Consider the following 18941-nt stretch of genomic DNA (forward strand, 5'->3'; position numbering starts at 1 on the left):
AATTACTTTAGTACAGAGCAAAATACACCAAATGCATGCTTGACAATCTATACACAAGTATAAGTAACTGAGATGATTCCTGAGGTGGCAGCTCCCCCTACTGGCCTACTGCTGGCCTTACATGTCCCCTCCTCCAGGATTGTTTTCATGTTGGGTAATAAAACCTCTGAGGGAAATCAACACACTTTTTGCGATGAAGTCAGGTAAAGAATTAGATCTACCCTCAACTTTAAGGTGATGCCGAATGGGTGGCCAGGAAACAAATGAGGACGTGGGGCATAAAAGTGTAACTTGTTGTCTTCTGAATTATTAAATTTTGTCTCAGTGAAGGCAGCATTGAATTGTGCAGTATAATTTAATCTGCAGCACACTCTGCTGGACAACACAAAGACCAACATGAAAAGAAAATGACAGAAGTCTTACAGCTCTGCCAGTAAACTGTTCAGAAAAAATTCTCAAATCCTCATATTCCCCCCCCAAAAAAGTAAAGCTTTCATCAGTCTGTATACAGTGCATCCGGAAAGTATTCACAGCGCTTCACTTTTTCCACATTTTGTTATGTTACAGCCTTATTCCAAAATGGATTCAATTAATTTTTTCCTCAGAATTCTACACTCAATACCCCATAATGATAATGTGAAAAAAGTTTTTTTGAATTTTTTTTGCAAATTTATTAAAAATAAAAAACGAAAAAATCACATGTACATAAGTATTCACAGTAGTATTTGTCCTTCTGGTTTCATGTATCTGCATGACATTAGGTAAGTAGTACACACTCAAACTAAATTGTAATATATATTGAATTTCGTCTCTGACAGTTGGAAAAAATACTATAACCATAAATTGCTTTTAGATTCATAAATTTCAAAATGAAACCTGTGGCACACTCTAGACTCTGTACTTAAGCCCTATTCCTCTTTATTTTGTACAGGACAGACATGTGAAAGACTGTGTGGGGAAAATTCTGGGTCATGTTCATGCCACTCGACATGCACGTCTCTCAAGACCTGCTGCACAGACTATAAAGAGTACTGTGTGGAAATCTTTCCATATTCCGGGGTCATTTTGGGCGGGACAGATTTTATTGTCCCTGATGTGAGTTTCAGTAACAGTTCAGAGATTGTATGCAGGTAAGACTTTCTTTTACACCTCGATGTTTACAAATTCCTTTCGATTATGGTTAAGATAAATTATAATATTATACAGTACAGTATAGAAACACGCTGATTATTCTTTTATAATGGCAGGTTCAAGGACAATATCGATACTGTAGGGTATGTGGATGAAAACAGTAGAGGCCATTGTATCTCCCCACTATTGTATGAAACAGGATGGGTTCCCTTGCGCATCTCCTCTGATAATGGCACTACATTCAATAGAGATGCAACCTGGCTCTCAGGTACAGTAACTGTCTATATATTCTTGAGAGGATGACCTCAAAACTCTTCCACACAACGCATTCTTTACAATTTAGTGTCAAACTGACCTTGATATATGATTTATTTGATTCAAATGTGTTGCTACAGTACATACTGGCAAGTTAGATGCCCACTTTAAGGCGACTCTGGTCAACTCGACAAAATGGCAGTACTATGGTACACCGGGAGTTGGAGGCACTCTTGAGATGACATGGAATACCTCTTTGGTCAGAGCAGAGAGGGTCAATATAGAGCTCTGGGGATACAAGGAGACAGGTGAGTACGCCTATTTATACACTGCGTTTACACTTTGTAGATCACATGATTATTAATTGGGTAAAAACGCTGAATTCTGTAAAATGTTTCTCTCAAGGAAAACCCTATACATCCGACTGGAAGGGTGAGTGGGAGTACCTGTACTCACTTGCAAAGGATCAGCTCAACAATGGTTCCTTTAGCTTTTTGCCCAAACCAGCAGAGAACGGCTTTGCAAGTTGGGAGCTTGGCTCTCTACGTATCAGCCTCAGTACCAACCCTGATGGCATGTGGTATGTATGAACACTTCCTATAATACAGATCAGTGGTTCCCAACCTATTGTCCTTGAAACCTCCCCTACTTGTATCTAAGAAAAGCTGAACGTCATCACCCTAAAAAAAATGACAAATCCTCAAACAAAATAATCAATTTGAATAAAGTGATGCAACTTTCTTTAATGAATAGAACTCGTCAGTTTCATCCACATAAATAAAGTTATGACGTCTTGATGGATTCAAAGAAAGGAGGTTAAACGTGCTTCAATCGTTTCACAAGGAATAGTAAGCCTGTCCGGTGCTCACAAAACAGGGCATTTTGTAACAGGAGAGACTTCAGAGAGCAGGTCCAAAGCACACTGGAGCACACGGATTTAAGGTAATCAACTTTATTAGAAGACGTTTAGAAAACGTTTCAACGCCAACTATGTCTTCATCAGAGTCAAAAAACAAAAACAAAAACAAAAAAAAACTCAGATGAAGACGCAGTTGGCGTCGAAACGTTAGTCTTCTAATAAGACTTGATTGCCTGAAGTCTTTCCTGTCTTGATGGATTCGCTCAGTGAATGCAACTGCAAATACATAGTATGAGCTTTTTTTGGTAACGACTTCATTCACTATAATAGTGTTAGAGCCAAAAATAGACTTTTAGTTATTGTGGTTAAATAAATGTAAGTTATGGCGTTGCTAGATTGCTGCTAAACCGTCCCATGAATTCAGGTGTGGGCCTCCCTGTGTGTGCGTCAAGTGGGAGAGTAAATAGGTTTTTGACCCCAGTGAAAATGTTGTCCTTGAAAGGCTAAACGCCAACAAATATGGATCGAAGCAAAATATTATGTTAGATTTTGCAATCAAGCAGCAAAAAATATACCTTTTTAAATAGTTTCAAATACAGACTTTTGTATAAATTATCCAGTAAGTGTGTTTTTAAGATTTTAGTTATACATGAGCAAATCTAATTTTGAAAAACAGCAGAGCAGACAAATTCTGGTGCGCCCTAAGTGGGGCCCAGACCCCAGGTTGGGAACCACTGATATAGATGACTGTCATAAAAAAACAGTATTTGAGTTGTTAGCTGTACAATACTTGTCATGTGTTTCATTTAGGAATGTACAAGCCGTATGGACTGAGGATCACGCTCTGGCCTGGCATCTGGAAGAGAAGTTCAGGTGGAACTCAACAGCTTGGGCCCTGGAGAAATGTGTAGCATGGGACCAGCTGGAAAATCAGCTGCCCAACTTCCTCAGTGAGATCATAGACTGTCCCTGCACTCTGGCTCAAGCGAGAGCAGACACTGGGAGGTTTCATGTAAGTGTGAAGAATAGTGGCAAGTTTAGATTTGGCTGTCTATCTATCTATCTATCTTTGGACACACAGGCATAAGCAGACAATCAGTACGTCATTGAAAGATAAACCATAAAACACACATGCAAGCTAATACATCTCAGATTACCTGAATGACATCATCACAGTACAGGCATTTCCTTTTATGAGCTGGGATCTAGCTAGATAAAAGTATGTCGTTACTCAATGTATTTATGGTGATTGTCGTTGGCCGTACCCTTTCACTAATGCTCACTGCTTATCAGTTAAAAGTCAAGGGGAGGTCTCCCCTAACTGTTGCATTTACAAGCATTCTCTGCAAGCTGAACACGTTTCAGCATCGATCTTATGCCTTTTATCTTATTTACAGTTAGGGTTAGGCAAAGCCATTAGTCTTCCAATGGCAGGTGAGTGACATATAGAGTGTTGAAACTGCATGTGTGCAGCTAGTGACGGAGTGTATTGATGAGGACTATTCTGAACTGCAGTATATACATGAACACAGTGAAATGCACATTTGGCGGCCTGGTTACAGACGCTGTGTCTCTCTCTCCTCAGACTGACTATGGCTGTGATATAGAGAAGGGGAGCGTGTGCACCTACCACCCTGGGAGTGTTCACTGTGTGAGGGCTATACAAGCTAGGTGAGTCCTTCACTCACAACTGTATACTTGTCCTCACGGTCGGGTGTCAAGATTATATTCTAAGTAGCACAAATGCATTTACATCATTAGCAATGCATCCTATATAGGGCGTTTGCCATTTTGTAGTGCTGTCCGAACGTTTAGTGAGAATTATTATACCCTATGTAGTGGACTCAAAGTGCCCCACAATGTATCGTAAAAAGTAGTGGACAACGATGGTCACGAACCGAACACTATATACCTTCATGCATTGCGCTGATTGAAAAATGGCAGATGGACGAGACAAAATCCATTTAGTTGTGGCGCAAAAATAATGTATTTAATATGAGCAGAGCAGCGCATCACTACACAAACGGCCACAAAGTACTTTGTATTTATCAATTTGGGAAAATACGCTTATTGAAACAGTCACAATTAATTCTTACCTTTCACAATAAAAGCCCTAGTCTCATACACTGCATCACTGCTTACCAAGGGGAACTTAAATTAAGTCAGAGCAGTTCGCTAAGAGACAACTCAATAAAATAGTTTACATACAGTATGGATCCCAGCAGACGTTGATCTGGCTTGTTTTAATTGTGCGACAGCAATGACGTAATAAAAGGCGCAGAGAACATGACCTGAGTAGTGTCCAAAAGTGTCTTATTTTGCAGATGAGCTCACTATATAGTCCTCTACATAGAACTCCCTGGATAGTGAGTAGGGAGAAGTGAATGACTGAATGATTTTGGACACAGCCCCAGTATTTACATGTATATAATTTGCATGGTAAACTCTCTAATTTTGCGACGAAATTGCAACAGAATTGCGTTGCTATGAAACAGCTTGGGTCCATGTGTACTTCCTATCAGCTGATGACATTCACATACACTGCAACCAAGAATAAACTGGGACACATTTCGAATTTTTACGTTTAAATCTGTGTAAAGGGTCTAAATATTGTATATTTGTGACATCACAAATGGACAGAAATCCTCACAGCTTGTTTCAAATGCAGAGTTTCTGAATACGGGGTGTGTCTATTTCCCTGTGGATTGAGCGTTTCGATACTTTCACAGTATTTATATAAGACTTAAAGCTGCAGTGCGTAGAAATCCGGAAAACGCAAAATCCTGCATCCCCTCGAGCTGCTCTCTCCTCTCTCTCCTCTCTCCGCTCTCCCCTCTCCCCCCGAAGCCCCTCACCATGTCCTATTGTGAACCTACTTTTATGTATGAGCTGTGTGAGCTATATACCCAACAAAACCTCTTGAAATGTAGTTAAATAGGCGTGGAATTTGATGTGAATTAAGAGTATGTTCTTTCAGCAATACTCGAGAGAGATGAGATGTCACCCACATAATGACAAACACATTCATAATGTAAATATGTGAATTGGTAGAGTAGGTAATGATTAGTTCGATCGATAAGTAAAACAAATTTAGTTAAGGCTAATGTAGTATCTTGCCTGCGACAGTGCTGTTGAAGTGATGAGAAAGGATGCTCCGCGGACACTGTTCTTGCTGGTATAATAGAGTTTATTACAAACAAGCAACAAATGTCATAACGAACGTCTAGAGCGTCCGGAGGTCTCAAGTCAAATCTGAAAGTCCTGCACTTCGGGGCTCTCGCACCTCCTTATAACGGGGTCATATCATGCAGCATCTGCTCTGAGGATATGACCCTGTATGGCTCCTTTGTCCTAAATGTTTATCTTTCAGCCCCTGGACATATCCTGTGACCCTAGGTCTCCACGTATGCTTCTTACACATCTGTTTACAATTAGGGGCCCCACTATCCGGTGCAAGACCTGAGAATATACCACATATTCCCCCCTTCGGGACTTACAAAGTCTCGAAAAAATAAAAGAAGAGACATACAGGTGTATTAACATGACAAATTTAACAACCTGCCCTTTTTACCATTGAAACTACTGTATGGAGTATAAAAGTGAGAGTGAAAAACCTGTCAGGCAGCTAATCTTTCTTGAAATATCCATTAAACAATGTAGACAGGAAAATTCTCTCACGGTCCCTCTGCCAAGGCGACCATACGTAGTACTCCATAATACTGAAATGAGGAAATTTAGCAATTTGTGTATGGAAATGACTTTAAGCAAATACATATGGAACTCTCAGCAAATTAAAACAAAACAATGTCCAAAGTCAGGCTGGTCAACCCATCGCACCTTTCTATGGACCTTTTCCTGCCTACCCCACTGTCCCTAAACATCGAGAAAAAGAAAACATCTGAGGTCCCATTATATTTAGAAACCATCATTTGCCAAGCATGTAATACACAAAAAACAATTCATTTTTAAGAATACTAATGTAACATCTTAAGAGAAGACATAAGACTGTATAACGCTGCAGTTTCTCAGCAGCCTTGACTCCGGTGTAGTATCGATGGCGTCTTGACTCTGGATGTTATATCGCCAGTCCACGTTCAAAGTTTTTCAGACCATTCGTATTTTCATGTTTGACGTGTCTGACCCCATTCAGCCCATCGGAGTCCCCGACAATCCATCACCCTCACAGTGGTCTTCCCCCAATATGTTCTAGAATGAAAGACAAGAAAACCAGTATCTTTTGCATACAGAACAGATACAAATTAAAACATCAAACACAGAATAAGAACACTTCTATATGTAAAATTAGAAATCATATTGTCCATTAATCATATTGTTCATTTGTTGCCATACCCCCCTTTTGAGACTAAACAAAGTCTCGAAAAAATAACAAATCAACACTACAAACTACGCAAGCAAAAACAGAGGTAAATAATATGATTATAATCATATGAGATATTTAAAATGGAAGGATACTTTATCAAGTGTCTGTGTCACCTTCTCCAATTTCCTAGGCGTTAATGTTGTCACCAAGGTAGTACTCTGATTGAACGCATTATCATTATTTATTGATTTCAAATTTAAAGTAGCAGTCCCTATCCGTGTGTTATTTACCTTTGCAGTGGTTACTTCAACAGGTCTTAGGTTTGTTATCATAAGTCTCACCTTACGACTTACGTAACTTTCAATCCAAGAGTGGCTAGATGGAACAAATTTAAACTCTGGCTCTCGATATGTACACATATATTCCCCTTCATCTTCCCATGCAAGGTTGCGCACAGCAAGCGAACAATCATCCACAACTTTCTTATACCTTATATCATTGTACAATAAGTACTTCCTTTGATTATAAGGCGGACCGTAGTTTCCAGGAGGTATCAACTCCACATCCTCTCCACGACTATTTTCCCACTTGGGAAAATAGTTAATACGGCTATTTCCTATTCCACATTTACAAGGAAGAATAACGCCAATGGAAGCGCTGCTATCCAATTTAACCCCGTGTGCTGGCATATTTTGACAATACGATTTTTCAGAACCCCATTCATTCTCTCGCATATCCCTTGACTTTCCGGATGATAGACTGCCCCAAGACGCTGTTTACTTCCTAGTTTTTGCAAAATCAATTTCACCGTCTTATCCACAAACTCTTTCCCATTGTCTGAGGATATTCGATCTGGAAGTCCCCACCTGCTTATGACCTCTCTGCATAAGAACTTAGCAACCGATTGAGCATCTTTTCGTTTTGTTGGACAAGCCTCAGGCCATCGTGAAAATCTGTCCACCACGACTAGCATATACCTTTTCCCCTCAATCGGTTTTATCATGTCAACATAGTCCACAACTAGTTCACGCATAGGACCTCTTGGAGTTGGGATGTGGCCCGGAGGAACCGTCACTCCCCTCCGAACATTGTTTTTCAGACAGATAGTACACCTGCCTATGACATAGTCAATCTGTTCAAGCAAACATGGTGCCCAAAAACCATACTCTTTTGTGATCTTTCTTTTAACTTCCCCCCTTGCAACGTGAGCTAGGCCATGCGCCTCCTGAATCATCAGACCCAACAGGTCTGGAGGTGATAGTATCAGCCCCTCATGATTTCTCCAAAGTCCAGTAGAATCTCGGGTGGCACCTCGGTCTAGCCACAACTGTTTGTCCATTTCAGGAGCAGCTTCCTGCATTAAAATCACATCTTTGAGTGTAATTTTGTCTTCCAAGTTCACTTCATGCGTGACGAGAAGAACTTTGCCCAATTTATCTGCTCCTGTGACTGCTTTTGCAGCTTCATCAGCCGCTCTGTTCCCTTGTGAAACCCTTGATGCATCCTTCTTATGTGCCGCACATTTAGCTATTGCTATTTCTTTAGGCTTCATCATAGCATGCAACAATTTCATGATCTGGGCGTGATGCTGTATCGGCGAACCATCCGTTTTCTTAAACCCTCGGTTCTTCCACACTGCTCCAAACAAGTGGCACACATTATGTGCATATGCAGAGTCAGTATATATCGTCACTCGCTTCCCTTCTGCCAACAAACACGCTTCAGTTAGCCCCACCAGCTCAGCAAGTTGTGCAGATGCAGGCTGTGGTATCTCTTCAGCCTTCTCAACTGCAAATCCAGTTCCTTGGGCTTTTACTATTGCATAGCCGGCCCTTAATTTATCACCCACACGATAACAAGACCCATCAGTCCAATACTCCAGGTCCACCACATGCAATGGGAGAGCTTGTAAATCTGATCTAAGCCTTGAGTATTTCTCTGCTTCTTGAACACAATCGTGTGGCTCACCGTCTTCTAGAGTTGGCAAATTCTCCGCTGGATTTACCGTAACACACCTTGCTAGGGTAACATCTTCCTGCTCTAAGAGCCTGTGATAGTCTCTAAGCCTAGACAGGGTCAAGTTGTTCTTACCATAATTCAAAAGATTTCTGAGACTATGATGTGTAAGAATTGTCACTGGATAACCCATTGTTACAGATGATGCTTTATCGTACATTAGAGAAACTCCCACCATAGCTCTGTAACACAGTGGTAACCCTAACTCTACTTCTGAATAAGCCGTAGAGTAGTACGAAATAGGTTGAGGACTCGTCCCCGTACCCGTTGGTTGACAAAGAACTGCGCATGCATATTTACCCCCAATAGAAGTAGATACATATAACACAAAATTCTTAGAGTAGTCTGGAATTGCTAGCGCCGGAGCCTCTTGCAACTTCTTTTTTGTCGTTTCAAATGCCAAAAGGCCATCCTGTGTCCAGGACAGATTACAGTGTAGCTTAGCATTCCCAGTTTCTTTGATCATAGCTCTCAAAGGCCCCGTCAAGCTAGCATAATCCTCAACCCATGCTGAGGAATATCCTGCAATACCAAGGAATGTCATCATCTCTCGGACTGTTCTGGGTTTTGGAGCCTTACGAATAGCCTCCACATGACTATCAGAGATGCTTCTGCGTCCCTGCGTTATTGTTTGACCCAAGTAAATTACCTTCTCCTGACAATACTGCAGTTTCTTCAGAGAGGCCTTGTGACCCTTCTCTGCCAGTATTTGTAGCAATTTAATTGAGTCCTTATGACATGTCTCCTCATCTGGTGAACAAATGATGACGTCGTCCACATATTGAATTACAGTGCTTTTTAGTACCTGCTCTATCCCCTCCAAATCGTCTTTCACTATTTTATTGAAAATGTGAGGACTATGTTTGAATCCTTGTGGCAGTCTCTCATACTCATAAGATTGTCCATTGTACGTGAACCCAAATAAACTTTGGCTTTCCCTACTCAGTGGAACACTGAAAAACGCACCACATAAATCTAACACTGTGAAATGTGTCGCTTTTGGCGGAAGTTGGGCTAGCAAAGTATGTGGATCCGGCACTTCTGCTGGAAAATCAACCACCACTTCATTGACCGCTCTTAAATCATGTGTTAGGCGATATGAATCATCTGGCTTCTTTATCGGCAACAAAGGCGTGTTGCTCTGGGGGTCCTGTGTTATCCTTAAAACACCTGCCTTAAGAAGTCCTTCAATCTGTGGTTCAATTCCTCGGATTGCCTCTTCACTCAGTGGATACTGGTTCTTCCAAGGTGGTTTGACTCCTGGTCGGAGTTCAACTCTTACTGGTTGAGCTGACTTCACAAGTCCAATATCCGTACTATGTCGAGCCCACAAACATTCTGGAACTTGTTGTAGCATCTCTTCTCTCATTGAGTCTGAGTCCATCTTAGCACTGTAGATGGATTCATGTGTCATTCGCACCGTTTGTGGCTGTCCTAATCCTTGAGCCGAGATCATAATCTTAATGAATCTCTGATCCTCACTCTCCCAGATGGCAAGATTTTTTGTTACTGGTGTAAAAACAGCTTCTTCTGCCTCCGCCATCATTTCTCCCACTTGCTTCGGTGTATGTTCTTCACGCAACCACAAAGTCACATGGGGCACACTCTTCTCGATATCAAACTCTTTGTCCAAATAGTCATCTTTGTGTATCTTCATAGCTGCTCCTTGTGGTCCCAAAATTATACAGCCTGAATTTAGTTGAACTTGTTTTGGTTGTCGACTCAACCATTCTTCTGCGTTTATTTGAGCATCATCATTGAAATACTTGAGCGTGCAGTGAAATGGATACTCTGGAAGCTTCGCGTCGGGCATATTTACGATGATAAACTTTTCCCACAACTTAGCTGGCTCAAAAAAATCTTCATTAAGATTTCCGATCCACCATACTGCAGAAGCTCCAGTCTCTGTTGTCATCAATGATTGGTGAACTCTCTCGTTTGGCATTTCAACCTGACAGCCGTCTGGTTTACACTTTATTGTACACCCCAATTTACACATAGCATCTCTTCCCAAAAGTGCAATAGGTGTATGTTTTGATACCAATATGGGTAACGTAATCTTCTTCCTTTTATAGCTGAGCTCAATTGGTTTAGTGAGAGGAACTAGCTGTTTCACTCCCTCGAACCCGATTGTCCGAATCAATTGATCAGACATGGGGAGATGTATAGCATCTTCAGGCCGAATACAGGTAAAAGCAGCTCCGCTGTCCGCCATCACTTCTACTGGACGATTATTTACTTTCACCTCTATTATTGGATCTTCCTCCGGCCCTGATACTACCAGCTGACATACCCCTCTCGAGTCTTCCGGGCACCCCTAGTAACTAGGTTCCGGGCCCCTGTAAGGGTTCACCGGTCCTCTGGGTGACCTTGATTGGCCCCTGAATCCTCCTCTGAATCCTCCTCTGAAGTTTCCTCCTCTGAAGTTTCCTCCACTGAAGTTTCCTCCAGACCGGTTGCACTCGCGAGCAAAATGGCCTTGTTGTCCACAATTATAACATTCGTTTGATTGCTGTTGAAAGTTTGGATTAAACCTTCCTCCTCTTCCGAAATTTCTTTGATCTCTTCCTCTCCAGGGCTGCGCTTGATCAAAAGCTGGCTGTGGGTAGGAGACAACTGGAACCATCGGCGGTGGCTGGAACGATTGGAGCTGAACCTGGTTCGGCTGTGGTTGTGGTACTTGTTGATTTAGTGGAGCCTGATTCTGCATAACCAGAGCCTGCTTCTTCTCCATCCTCTTGTTATCCATCAGTTGTATTTGATTAAGTTTCCTGAGGGTCTCTTGGTCCTGGTCTTTTTGATCGTGTTCCTTTTTCCTATACAGCTCCACTTGGTGGGCTATATGATCCGTATAAACACCCTTTGCCATGCTTCCAAGACCAACCACCTCTGCCAATTTGCTTCTCACTGGCAGGGGCAACCCCTTCTGTATTCTTGTTCGCAAAATCGACTGCTCCATTTGATTCAAATTCGGGTCATTTCCTGTGACATTTCTCCACACTTGATGAACTCTCGACACATAGGCCCTCGGGTTTTCCTCTTGTCCCAGTGGTTCAATGAAAATATTGTCAGGATGTACATTTGTCGGAAATGTATCTTTCAGCGCCCTGCACACTTGGCCTCTACTTGCAGCAAACAGCTCTGAATCATTCGCAGCAGTTCCCACATATCGATTAAGTCCAGCTTTCTGTAGAATTTCATCCATACCTGTGATCCCAAGAAGGTTAGCCAACAGTCTCTTGACGTCTCCCATGGCCAGATGTGTTCCTACTGTGATTTCTTCCAGCTTTGAAATCCAAGGATATGCTCCATCTTGAAGAGTAGGTAACTTTTCAAGTATGTTTGACATATCTGTACTCTGCCAGGGTTTATACTCCAAATTCTGTCCTCGGATGACCACTGGACCCATCTTGCTAGGATTCGACTGTTTTCTAGAGCGAGCTCTAGTTGTCGTGGCAGATTGTTCGAAGTTTTCATTCTCTAACTCTTCCTTCCGAAGCCACAATTCCTCTAGCTGGTACTGTAGGTCTTTTAGTTCTTCTGGACTATCAGTTTGTTGTCGTTCGCGGCGGCATCGGTCCATGCCTATTTCGATCTTTCTTAAAGTCTTCCGGGTTTCCTCTTCATGGCTCTCTTCATCCTCACTGTCATTGGAGCTATCGTTTCCTCTTATTTCCGCTCTTGCCAACATCCGCCTGACTCCGGGGTCATATCCTCCCCTGCTCCCTTCCTGATCGCTTTGGTCGCTCTCGTTTCCATGGTCCGGCTTTTGCCTCCCAGACCCAAACCTTGTTTTATTCTTTCTTTTGGATCTTGGATACATCGTTATAGTTGTCTCCGCTCGTCCTGTTTCTATTATTCTGTCCTCCTCATTTCTGATACGGTAGTCACCCTCCTGACTGATCACCGGGATTTGAGGATAGATTTTCTTAGACTTTGTCCCTACCTCATAAGGTGGTGGTCCCTTCACTGGGTTCATATGTGAGAACAATGAAGTGGTGTCTTTCTTCAGTTTTTCTGTTTTTTCTGTATTTTGTTTTATTTCTTCTGCAACTTTATCCCTTTTATCATTTGCAGCTTTGATCAGTTTCTGTCCCTCATCATCAAACAACTGGAGAATGCCAAGCTCCACTTGCCTCTTCTCCTTGCGTTTTCTCCCCTTTTTTTCCCTTCTTTTGCTCTGCCTTGTATGTGGATACAAGTACCAGCATTATTTTAATTACATCTGGGTTAAGAGTCCCCTCTATTGGCCATGGTTGGTCAATTTCAGGCCAGCGTTTGTGCCATTTTTCCGATATTTTTGCAATGTTTGCGATGCCCTTAATTAAAGGATTATTCTTCTGTACTATCTCAACAGGAGTGATTACTTTTGGATTTTTAGTGTTCTTTTTTCCCATTGTAACGGCTTCCTTATGTTCCGTTATTGTACTTTAAGAAGTACTTTTTTAAAATTAAAACTACTCAAGGCTATTTAGATTACTTCCCCCTTTTTTTTTTTTTTTTTTTTTTTTTTTTTTTTAACCCAATTACCCAATTAATCAATTAACCAAATATCCAATTATCCAATTATCCAATTAATCAATTATCCAAATATCCAATTATCCAATTATCCAATTAATCAAACAATCAAGTATCCAATCAATCAAATATCCAATTATCCAATTAATCAAACAATCCAGTATCCAACTATCCAATCAATCAAATAATCAAGTATCCAATCAATCAAACACCCAACTATCCAATTAATCAAACATCCACTTATCCAATTAATCAAATGATCAATTATCCAATTAATCAAATATTCAGCTCAAATCGTCAAACAATCACCACATTGAATGTCCACCACATCACAGATCAGACAAACCACGCGCAATAACATAAATGAACATCTGCAATTGTCAGCAGAGGTTAGACTAAACAATCAGATGCCATTAATTAATCAAATGCATTAGCTGATCAATCGGTTGCCAAGTTTTCTATTTATTCATTTATTTATTTCTCTCAACTGCCTAGAGCATGTACTCTTTCATGTGTATAGGAGCAGGTCAGTATTCTCTTATGGTTTATAAATGAAAGCAGGTTTATATGTATACCATCAATATCGCTTACGACTGAGAACATATACAAATATGGAAATGCAGGTTTTGTTTTTTTGTTAAAGAGTCTGTGGATAAATTTGTACCGGCCTTTAGTAGATTGAAACGGAAGCCCCCCTTGAACGTCAGCAAGCCACCCTCCGTGATGCGCCGGAGCCTCTGTCTTTCCTCCCGTCTCAATTCTCATTCACCATAAATGACATAACAGACAAAAAACAAGCAATGGTTTAGTCTCTTGTGAACCCATTAGGTCCCTTTTAACAGCATCATAAATTTTATTCCTAACTTAAACCCCTACCTAAACATTAAAGCACTTAGTGAACCCCACTGGACCAAACAGTTCAAATGGCAAAGGAATTTTCTGTATCTCCCAAGAAAGGGTCATCGAAAGGAATTTTGAGAAGAGAGAGAGGGGGGGGGGGTTTCAAACACTACCCTTCTTAGAGAAGTTCATTTTGCATTTAACAGTTTATTTATTATATAACGTCCCTTTTAAGAAGAGCTCATGTTTTAATTACTAACTCGTTCAATTCATTAGTATTTTATAAGAAGCTCATGGTTTTATACACTCCATTATTCAATTCATTAGTCTTCTTAGAAAAAGGCAAGAAGCTCATTGTTTTATACAATATATCATTCAATTCATTAGTCTTCTTAGAAAAAAGCAAGAAGCTCATTGTTTTATACAATATATCATTCAATTCATTAGTCTTCTTTAGAAAAAAGCAAGAAGCTCATTGTTTTATACAATATATCGGGCCACGTATCTATCTTTACAAATTATTACATGTTCTGTTCTCAAATCCCCACCTATATATGGTTATTCAATCCTAATGTGTTCTTTCTTACTTTTAACTTTACGCACACACTTATTCTCTTCCTAACCATTTTATGGCACACATCTTGAACACATCAGCAGCCAAGTATCACACACACACATTTCAGCACTCCAACTCCAACGCACACACATCTTCCCTTTTACGCACACACATTTTTCCCAGCTGCATCTCATCCCAAAGTAAACACGCACACACATTTTTTTTTTTTTTTTCACTCCAACTTTAGATACCTTCATTCGTACAGCATGCTTTCTGCCGCTATTTCCTTACTTTTTCTCGTAAAATTTCTGCTACCTATGAGGTGTAAAATCTCCGATGAGAGGCTGCTTCTTGAACACCGTTCGTCAACAAGCGTCAGAGTGGTAACGGTCAATCGAATTGTGATTCTACACTCTCCAGTTATTAAACTGACCATAAGATGTTGTTTCAGGTTTTAATCGGCCCGTACTACAATGCTCCTCCACTAGAGGGCTACTAACCTATCCGATTTGCGGCTGTCATATGATCATTTCCTTTATTTCCTTTATTTCCTTTATTTCCTTTTCTGTCTCTTAACACTCTTTACATTTATTTATTCAAATTACCTGGATCCAGGTTTCCCAATTTTGTCTTTCTAACTTAATTCCAGACTATGTCAGAGCTTATCGTTACACAGTGACTAATATGCATGTGTCTTACTGTTAAGAAGTTGAGGGCCCCTCTTCATTAATCTTGCACAAATACTATTTAGCCCACCTTATCGTTACCATGAAGCTATTCTAAACTATTCCTTGTATTTCTCATACTTCTTTTCTTCACTTTATATCTTTTCTCTATTCATTCCCCCTTTTTCCATTAAATTTAGCACGGAGTCTCACTTTAAACATCAAATCAACAGCACATGTCCATAACAAGAAGGTTCTTAATTTACGGTGTGGCCAAACAACTCCACATAACAGCCCCAATTTACGACCAGCATTCAATCGGGTGCACTCACCGTTTGTGAAGTTGCAGCAGTAAACCGCTGAGGCCACCTCCGATCCTGTTCGTGACGCCAAGGTTTGTAGTATCTTGCCTGCGACAGTGCTGTTGAAGTGATGAGAAAGGATGCTCCGCGGACACTGTTCTTGCTGGTATAATAGAGTTTATTACAAACAAGCAACAAATGTCATAACGAACGTCTAGAGCGTCCGGAGGTCTCAAGTCAAATCTGAAAGTCCTGCACTTCGGGGCTCTCGCACCTCCTTATAACGGGGTCATATCATGCAGCATCTGCTCTGAGGATATGACCCTGTATGGCTCCTTTGTCCTAAATGTTTATCTTTCAGCCCCTGGACATATCCTGTGACCCTAGGTCTCCACGTATGCTTCTTACACATCTGTTTACAATTAGGGGCCCCACTATCCGGTGCAAGACCTGAGAATATACCACACTAACATTAGGCAACTACGAGAGTAAGATCAGGACTTTGGCCAGGTTGTTTGTGTTCCTGTCTCACAGTAGAGATTATTTGGGATATTAGTCAGGAAGAATTAAACGCAGGTCACCAAAGTTTAAGGTCTTTTCGCCACTCCATTTCTTGTCACACTGTTTCCAGTTTGGGGTCATGTCCCCTTCAAGTTACCCTTTCATAGTGGGAATACATACTTCTCTTTTTTGTCTTTTCATGCATAGATCAGGCATTTGCATTCTAGGAAATCACTCATTTTATGAAACATCAGCAGATAATGTTGCAAAGGTTCCACTTAAATTTCCGTACTTTTAATGCTGTGTATCTTTCTTTTTGTCTTACAGGGGCCGTCAACAACGAGTCTGCCTTGTTCACATATGATTCAGAATATCTTCTGGACGCATATAACTACGCTCCCAGACATGACGTTAGTTTTATTCCAGTGTTTTCTGTCCCTGAGAATCCAGATGATCCATTAGCCAATCAGGCATCTGAGTTATGCTCTGGAGAGGGCGCTCAGTTCTGTAGGTATGACAAGAAGACTTTTATCTACTTTTTATCTACTTTTATTCATTATAATAATAATGAACGTTGGCCATCTCAGTAAGAATGAACTCAATTCTCTTAAAGGGGCAATCTGCCAATTTTACTCATGAAGTTCAGTTTACTCGTCATAACGCCAAATTCCCAACAGGCAGCGGCTCGTCGCAATAATTACAGTTTTCTGCGGCTGAGAGGCATATTCATGTGTTTCAGGCCGGAAGAAATTCTTTGTAGCGTAGGTCAACATGTCACAGGAGTCACATGATCTGTTTACTGATTGGCTGTAGGCATTCTCTGGCTGCATTTCGCCACTAAAAGTTAAACTTTTCCCAACTTTTGTTTGGCCGCACTTCGCCGCAGAATCAAACGGCCGCAGCTTTTCATAGACACTGCATGGCAGCTCGCTGCAGGCCGCACTTCGCCACTGCTCTCGTGTGAATTCGCCGTAAAACTGTGTCTTTTGTGGCTCAGAAGGGAGCTTTCTAAAGTCTTACAAAATAACCCTGATGATGTCACAGTGATGTCATCAGGTTATCTCGGCTGAGGCTTGCGTAGAGTACGAAAAGCCTTCATTGCAAACTAGAGTTATGGGTTTGAAAAACATGGGCATTGACCAGGCAAGGAGATCCCACAAAAGACCAGTTGCATTATGGGAAATGTAGGACGAGGTGCTTTCAGCGTTTGACCCATAGAAATAGAATGGACATTCCCAAATCAGCGTAGCAGGAAGGTCAGAGCGACGTCAATTTTTATGTGTATTGTTGCCATAGCGGCTGACTTCCACATAAACTAAGCCATCTTCACGGACTCACTGAGGTGAAGTTTTGCAGTAACGATGACAAGCTGGTTAGCTCTTGGGCAGGTTCCGCCAGGCTTTGGTGCTGCACTGATAACAGAAAATGAGTTGAACTGTCTCCAGAAGCTGCGTCCGTTCTCTTCCTGGCGAGCTGCGACCACACACTTTACAGCGCCACTAACGTGGGTTCTGTTGTCACCATAACAATTAACAACTATCGCCATTTTCTTTTGTACTAGTCAAATAACACAGCAAACTGTTCAATGACCCTCCTACTCCTATTTTTTTCTATGGTTTGACCCATAAAGGGGTTAAAAGTAACGACATCCTGACTTCTAATAATTCAATTTTCAACTTTATCTAAATGCAAGCCATTTCTATTGCAGCAAATTCATTTTCTTAACTACAGCAGCTCTTTTTCTGATCCGTACCTCTGTCCTGTAGGTATGACATCCTGGTAGGTCGTAGTCCAAGAATGGGAAACGCTTCCAAGGAGTCTTTCCAGAGTCACGTTTCTCTTGTGGAGGATCTAAAGCGAGGTGAGAGTATAAAATCATATAATGAAAAAGTGATTATAATGTACATTTAGATGGTTTCGCTGATAGTTATTGTTATACTGTGCAGTGATATCTTGTGGATGGCTTTCACCTCCGGCTAATGGAGAGAAGAATGGGACCACATATTTGCAAGGAGCTAAGGTGCAGCTTTCCTGCGATGACGGCTACACTCTCAAAGGATCGGCAGAGCGCGTATGCCAGGAGAACGGCCTGTGGTCTGGAGAAGACACGAGCTGCGTGGTTCCCAGTATGAATAAATAATGAAATCAGTCCTGTCCAATGATTCTGATCTTCTGATTTGAGCATGCATGTGTGTGTGTGTGTGTCCTTGTATGCATCATTTGATCCATCCAATCAGCTCTGAAGTGTTGAAATGCACAAAATTGAAATCACTCTCATGACCTTTTTACACAAATATTTCTGTAAGTGAGAATTACTTATAAGACCTTTGATTGATAAAAATGCACGCATCAAGAACTTAGCAATGCAACTATGGCCCCTTCCTTCACCATATTTTAGGCCTATCTTATACCCATAATTCAGAAAATGTCTGAATAAAAGCAAACACCTTCCTTCTATGGGCCGTGCCCCTTGCTGTGGACCCCATATGAACATTACTTTTTCACAAACATACACAACGACATATTGACCTGGAAAGTGTTAAGTGGTGCCTTTCTGACTGGTTTGTAAATCTGGATTGTTATAGCGGCCATTTCAGTCTAATTAGGACCGCATCCTATTACCAACAAGTTTGGCTGTTCGGTCGAAATTAGGCTAAAGAGCTCTGCTGTCGCGCCGAAAGTAATTCACTCACACTTGCCCTGTGACTGCACGAGGCTTTTTCCTGTCATGATATATATATAACTAACGTTCAGGCTGAAAATTGGACCCTCATGACTCATATGCGATCTTTGTATTCTTTATTCTATGAATCAGTTTCAGCAAACATTAGCTTTTTTAGAATAACAAGGAAAATGCTGATGCAGGATAAAAAAAGAGATAAAAAATAGATAAATAAAAAAATAAATAAAGATTGCATCTAAATTATGAGTGTTCTTCTCCTCTCATGTAAAAAAAAAAAACAACAACTTCAGTTCG

At 41.0% G+C, this 18941-nt stretch overlaps 1 protein-coding gene across 1 annotated transcript; it reads left to right on the top strand.

Annotated features, from left to right (window-relative positions):
- The first annotated feature begins 193 nt into the window (after positions 1–193).
- On the top strand, positions 194–18120 carry LOC119478596 (sushi domain-containing protein 2-like). The gene is made up of 11 exons (XM_037753429.1): positions 194–203; positions 723–761; positions 932–1130; positions 1248–1399; positions 1527–1694; positions 1792–1966; positions 3056–3257; positions 3831–3916; positions 16236–16475; positions 17731–17825; positions 17911–18120. Exons 1-11 carry the CDS (start codon positions 194–196, stop codon positions 18102–18104), a joined length of 1560 nt encoding a protein of 519 aa, XP_037609357.1. The 3' UTR covers positions 18105–18120.
- The last annotated feature ends 821 nt before the right edge of the window (positions 18121–18941 follow it).

The sequence above is a fragment of the Sebastes umbrosus genome, chromosome 19 (genome assembly GCF_015220745.1).
Source record: "Sebastes umbrosus isolate fSebUmb1 chromosome 19, fSebUmb1.pri, whole genome shotgun sequence".
Taxonomy (NCBI): Eukaryota; Metazoa; Chordata; class Actinopteri; order Perciformes; family Sebastidae; genus Sebastes; species Sebastes umbrosus.

Excerpts from the sequence above, each read along its gene's own strand:
- LOC119478596 (XM_037753429.1), top strand. Across the intron at positions 3,258-3,830 it reads CAGACACTGGGAGGTTTCAT|ACTGACTATGGCTGTGATAT; the intron begins GTAAGTGTGAAG and ends CTCTCTCCTCAG. Across the intron at positions 3,917-16,235 it reads GTGAGGGCTATACAAGCTAG|GTTCCACTTAAATTTCCGTA; the intron begins GTGAGTCCTTCA and ends AATGTTGCAAAG.